The 6,785-nt window shown below is 33.6% G+C and overlaps 1 protein-coding gene across 1 annotated transcript; it reads right to left on the bottom strand.

Annotated features, from left to right (window-relative positions):
• Positions 1-4,772: 4,772 nt before the first annotated feature.
• Positions 4,773-6,482, bottom strand: LOC106760517 (protein CROWDED NUCLEI 2-like). Its single transcript, XM_022786984.1, has 2 exons — positions 6,140-6,482; positions 4,773-5,019 (listed from the first exon to the last, which is right to left on the bottom strand). The coding sequence occupies exons 1-2, from the start codon at positions 6,404-6,406 to the stop codon at positions 5,008-5,010; spliced, it is 279 nt and encodes a 92-aa protein (XP_022642705.1). The 5' UTR covers positions 6,407-6,482; the 3' UTR covers positions 4,773-5,007.
• Between the last annotated feature and the right edge of the window lie 303 nt (positions 6,483-6,785).

Raw genomic sequence — 6,785 nt, 5'->3', positions numbered from 1 at the left:
GATTTTGAAAATATTTCTGAGGAAAATAAAAATTTAAAATCAAATTTTGAAACTATTCTTGAAGAAATAAAAATTTGAAAAATAAAATTTTATTTTTTGAAAAAGGTAAACATATTAGTAGTGATGAATGTGTTTCTTGCGGAAATTTTAAGAAACTACTAAACAACACAACCTTAGCATAATCCAGTAAAAATAATGAGAATAAGGTTTTTAAAAATAAGTATGTTCCTAAAATTAAAAATAAGCATAATAATAGAANCCGTAGAACATGGGTAGAAAAAGGAACAACTTATAGGAACACAAACTTTATATCATGCTTTTATTGTATGAAAAAAGGTCATACTTCAAATAAATGTAAAATTAAGCATTATGGTGTTCCAAGTGGTAGATATATTTGGGTTGTAAAATGGTCTCAATTATTTTTTATATAACCCAAAGGACAGTGTTTAATTTTTTTTTTAAAAAAAATATTTTAGAATTTTTTTTGGAAAAAAAAATTTTAAGATTTTTTAAAAATATTTTAATTTTGGAAAAACAAAATTTGAGAAAATTTTATTCCAAGCATGTTGTCTTTGATAAAATTGTGGACCTTGAGGTAAAACCTCTTGAGTCAGTTGAATCAGATGCAGGTAATAATGAAGACTTGCAGAAGACAGCAACAAAAGAGAAGAATGATGACAATCCCCAAGACAAAGATCTTAACAAAATATCATTGCACAACGAATTTGGAGATATATCAAAATGGGTAAACATTAGAAGAGATCTATGATTTTTAAAGATCTCTTATGATTGAATTTTTTTTCATTTCATTTTGTGCATTTTTGAAAATTTAGCCATTTTTTTGTATGCTTTAAAATTCCTATATTATATGGTTCAATGTATGATTTTTTTTTAAAAAAATAAATAAATAAATAAAATCTTTATCCTAAAATTATATATTTTAAATCTCCTATTTTGTATGTTTGAATAAATATTTAAATTTGAAATATATTGGGCTCATATACATACATGCTTTTATTAAGGGGGAGTATTATCTTAGGGGGAGAACATGAAACACAGCTTTTTAATTATGATAAAAAAGGGGGAGAAAATATCTTAAAGCTTATTGTTATTCACTAATGCGCTTGTCTTTCATGAGTTGTGTTCTTACTCAGATTATTACTAAAAGCTTTAATTCAAAGGAGTTTTTTATCATCATCAAAAAGGGGGAGAATGTTAGCAAAATGATGAAAATGAAGTTTTGATGATGTCCAAATCAAGTCAAGATTTATCAAGATTCATGAAGATCCTTTGAAGACTTATTTTTGTTATGAAAAGCTTTTGTAATAATAGTAGTTTAATTGTTTAGGACTTAGATTTGTAGTAGGTTTTGATTCTTGTACCTTTATACTTTGTATTTGCTGTTTTGCATCAAAACTTCCCCGTTTTAATCGATTAATCCNTGATATAATCGATTAAAATCGCTACAGAAGCCAGAACCCAATCAGCTTTGGAATAATCGATTAAAGCAAGTTTTAATCGATTAATCCTGAGAATAATCGATTAATACTAGCCGTTGGATGTTTCTGATTTGAAAAACTAGCCNTTGTACTTATTTTAATCGATTAACACTAATATTAATCGATTAAATGCGTTAAATGGCTAGTTTCGTAGAATGGAAGAGTTTTTGCTTGAGTCTATTTATAGGCTCTCTTTATCCATCAACAACAACTCTTCCCTTGTGCTAAAACACTCAGAACTCTTTGAGAAGTGTGTGCTCTTGCTCAGCTAAGGAAACTCTTGTCTGTGGTGTTGGTACATTGCAACTACGGTGAAAGAGGAATAGTTGGTTCATCCTTGGTGCGTCTGAGGAGGTGTTTGGAAGAGGATCATCCTTCGTGAAGTATTCGGAGGAGGTGTTTCATCCTTCGTGAAGTATTCGGAGGAGGTGTTTCATCCTTCGTGAAGTATTCAGAGGAGGTGTTTCATCCTTCGTGAAGTATTCAGAGGAGGTGTTTCATCCTTCGTGAAGTATTCGGAGGAGGTGTCTCATCCTTTGTGAAGATTCAAAGGAGGTGCAGGTTTATCTCTTGTGGTATCAAGAGAGGTGGTTTCTAAACTTTTACAAAGTATTTTTCTTTGTGATTATTATTTGTAATTGTTTTGTGATACTGGATTGTTTATCTCGGTTTGAGATAAGCGATTGGACGTAGGATTGGTAAGATCTGAACCAGTATAAAAATCATCTGTGCAAATTTCTCTCAACCTTACTCTTTTATTTATATTTATTATTTGCGTAGTAAGTGAAATTGAGACGAAATTAAACGTTTGAATTAAAAACTCTCTTGGTTTGTTATTCCACGCTAACAATTCCGCTGCAGCCGATTCTAACACCATCATCCCTAGTTTTAGAATGTCGTTGTCTGAACTGGCTAGTTGGAGACATCGTTTATTTAATTGCTTTTAGGATGAGATTAATTCATTTTTAGTGAAGTGTCACGGTCTGGATGGATTTAAGTAGGAAGCATATTCTTTTTATTTTCTTTTAGGAGAAGCTTATCTCCATTTGCTAGCTTAGTACTCTTTGCTGGAAGAGGCGCCACAATTGTTTAGCTTTTAGAGAATAGCACATGTACGATATAAGAGTGAGAGCTACAAGGTTCAAGTTGTTTTTTTTGTGAAATTTCGTGATGATGTGCACCTAATTGTTCCATTAATTTTAGCTTAATCATTGCCTTTCAATATTAGATGTGTTTCCGTGATGCTTTCTACTTCACTTTATTTTTCTGTTCAAGCACTTTAAGCGTTCACTTTAATGCTATCTATTTTGTTCGTTTGTGTTGATTTGATTGTGATTAAGTTAATGACCAACCGTTTCCATTCTGTCTCTTATGACTCAATTAAGTATGAAAATAACAGTTTTTAATATCAAACTTATGACTCTCTTTAAGCTCATTCTATGTCATAAAGGGTGTGTTTTAATATCAAACTTAAGTATGAAAATAACAATTTTTAGACCGTTATCAAAAACACAGTACAACTGAACAATCATTGTATTAGTAATGAAATCAAGATTGTATCTGGGTTCCTATCAGTAATGTAATGAACAATTTGAAGAGTAATAAAGGAAAGAGAACATGCATGCATGGAAACAGTAAGGCCATAGGTTAAAGAAGATAGTTAAAATAAGGTGAACCTTTTGCAATAATTACAAAGGTGGAAAACAAAAACAGAAAAAACTTAAGTTTTTAGTGCACCGTAACATTCTTATATCAATTGTGGTCTTTAGGGAAAGGTAATGCCTAAATACTCCACAATTATGTCATGAAAATTAGTGAAGAAGTGAGGAAAAAATTGAAGCCCAACCGGTGATAGGCTCTTCTTCCAACACTAACCGAATTAAAAAGGATGGCAACACAATAGAGGAAATTAGAAATGCGAGCAAGTAGACAAATATAACAACATAATTCAAGATGAAAACAAAAAAATACCTCAACCCCACTGTTAACGGATTGGCAAGCGTATGAAATCGTATCATGTAATAATAAATGGTAAGTCCAAGTATCATTTTCCAAAGAGACTCGAAAGGCCTTATCGTTCGTGTGAATTAAGATCGTAAGACTTGAAAATAGAAATTAATTAATTGGATGTACTAATAAAATATAAACATGTAAAAGAGATTGATTCAATTGACAAGAAGAAAACAATGGATGAATGAAGTTGTTGGGGGTTTACAATTTCATCTTATCCGCTCTCTCTTATTTACTCCTCTTTGATTTATTAGTTTGATTAATTAATTGTCATGCAACTTTCTTAGCCTACCCTTAACCCGATCCCTCGGTGAAAAGAGCCTAATACTAATTACTGGCTTGCTATCCCTAGTCTCCCCTGACAATTAATACAACATTATAGAGCAGAAGTTATAAACAATTGATCGTCCTACCCCTATCCCTAGGTGGTATTGCTTAATCAAGGAATTACTCACCAGTTCATGACATTATTGTACGTCGCTGTATTAATAAAGACAAACATCAATTATCGAATGAGTTAAACAATAAAGGCATTAAGCACAAATGAGAACCCAACAATTAACAATCAAAGCATATGGAAACCATATAAATAAACAAGAGTTTCAATAAAAGAGAGTATCAAAAGATTACATTGTTTCCCCCAACAACAATAGGGTTTAGTTCACNATTGNCATGGTGAANCTAGATGAAAAATGGATGAAGAATGGAAAAGCAAACCCTAGAAAAGATGAAAAGGAGCCTAAGCATCCAAGACATCCTCTCCAGAGAGTGAAATTAGGTCTGGCCGCCCCCTTCTGTCAAAAGAATGCATCTAAACTCGCAACAGGGCTATTTATAGGTGAGGAGTGCAACAGGAAAGAGGCCCAAGCCCAGCAGACAACTGGGCGACGGAACAAGTGTGGCACCCGACGGTTTCCCACAAATCGCACTACCGCCTGGCGGTATGGGTCTACCGCCCGACGGTTTCCCTCAAATCGCAAAACCGCCAAGCGCCTACGTCAGGTGCCTACTCCTCGCCCTGGACCGCCCGGTGGTGGAATTTGCCGCCCAGCGGTACATCGACTCCTCAATTCTTCAATTTTCTTCTCTTTTCTTAAGTCTACGACCTTTATCTTCAACTCTATTCTTCACTTTCTCAAAAATGCTACAAAACAATGCAAAACAAGCATAATATTGCTAAAAACAACTTTTGACTTTCTACAGACTCATTTGTTGAGTTTTGCTTGATTTTAAGCTCATTCCAAGTAGTAAAGGGAGTAATTTGGTCTAAAATGACATGAAAATAACTGTTTTTCAACCTACATCACCCACGTTGCCTTTCTATGCTCAATGCTTTCCTCAAATTCTCCTCTCGCTTCTCAACTTCAAAGAAGACAATCAAATGTGCTAACTGTTCTCGTTTTAGAATCTCCTCAGTTTCAGCTAGTTCTTGCGTCAGCAGGTCGAACTTTGAATTCCATTCTTTCTTCTCAATCAATAGTAGGCCCATGTTGTACTGTTAGTCGAAAATCTATGAAAAAAATGAAAGAAACAAAATAGTTTATCAGTGAACAATCATCATAAACAAAATAGTTCATCAATGAACAATCATCAGAAGCAAAAATAATTCATCAATGAACAATCAACAGGGAGATGACATTATCTCTACAATATACAGAAACTCTGCAACCAAAAATATTTTAGAAACTATGATGCAGAGGCCACCCAAGGAATTTGCTTTTTTACATAATGATATGTTTTTGTACTTCTATATATATTAAGTATACAATACGTGTTCGGACTTCATTTTGATATCATAAGAACGTTTGCATAACAACTAGCTTTTAATGAGTTGGAAACATTGAATTAGCAGGTTTGAGGGAAATTAATGAAACCAAGAGTCAGAATTACAATCTGTAATAGAATGACATGAATTACCATATTCCTACTGCACTAAGTTTCTCAACCTATTTATCATTTGACTCGAAGCTCCAATCTTCAAAATTACTCCCTTAAGTCCTTAATATATAAAGGGCATAGTTTAGAAAAATTGGTTCATCCAAAGTCAAAACCATGTCATAATTCCAGTCACTGTTGTATCAACCATTGATATTAAATAGCATAAAATGATTTGCCTTCATCACTCTATTAACTACAACAATTGTTTCAATAGGTTTCTGTTGCAATCCACACTTCAACTGCAGTTACAATGTCACAGTTTTTGAAGTCTTTACAACTGCATTGCAACAAAAATCACAGCCACATTTTCCAGTAATTTCTCTAACACATCAAGGGCTTGTTTTAGGGATAATCGGGGAATCTAAACAAAGCTACTTGCTCTCAAGCTGCTACTTAAATCAATAAAAAATGTTCTTTCTCTAAATTACATAAGCACCAATAGGTATGTTAATATCAATATTAATAACATTATTAACCGACTACAACTATAGATTCAAATTAATCAATCATAAATATCAAGCTCTAAACGCCAATCAATCATAAATTTAAACAAAATGTTATCCTTAAAAGCTAAACAAAAATCATAAACATATATGGTTTTGCGCTATGGCTTGAACAAAAAACACAAAACTCTATAAACGCGCCTCAGATCAATATCGGTGAAAATTCGCAAAACCTTCACCGAGTCTAACCTCTCTTTTGAGCTTCGAGACCTTCTCGATGAGCGTTTCATGGTCCTTCCTCTGCATCACACTTTCATCCAGCAATCCTAACTCCGTGAATCGTGTCCAGTCCTCTGCGCTACTCGTGTTGAACCCCACCCCTACGGTGGTTTCGGTGAGAGACCCCAACGGCGGCGACGGCGGACCGTCGGCGACTACCTTTTCCTTCGCAGAGGCGGAACCCATCGCACCACCACCTCGGTGCAGCGTGAAAGGCATAGTGGCATTCAGCCACATCCTTTTCTATGGAGTTAACATTGCACCGTAACCGAAAATGGCAGAAGCGATCGTGGAAAATGAAACGACGGTTAGGGTTTCAAGGGAAGAAAAGAGGAGGGAGGGATCGTGGTTAGTTTGAGGGAAGTATGAAATTTTAGAAATTGAAAAAGGTTTAAACGTGATGTGAAATATAAGTGTATACTTTGAAGAGTGTACATCGATTTGGATTTTAATATAGAAAGATTTGACTGAATTTTTGAAAAAATATTAGTGATAATAAAATAAAATAAAAAGATATGAAAATAAAAACAAAATAAATCTTATTTATTGAAGTTTTTATTTTAGGGCATTCTAGAAGTTAATAAAATTATAAAAACAAATAATTAGAGATATAATA

Source organism: Vigna radiata, chromosome 1 (genome assembly GCF_000741045.1).
Source record: "Vigna radiata var. radiata cultivar VC1973A chromosome 1, Vradiata_ver6, whole genome shotgun sequence".
NCBI lineage: Eukaryota > Viridiplantae > Streptophyta > Magnoliopsida > Fabales > Fabaceae > Vigna > Vigna radiata.
This window is presented reverse-complemented; position numbering and strand designations above follow the sequence as displayed.

Excerpts from the sequence above, each read along its gene's own strand:
- LOC106760517 (XM_022786984.1), bottom strand. The coding sequence starts at position 6,406 with ATGTGGCTGAATGCCACTATGCCTTTCACGCTGCACCGAGGTGGTGGT.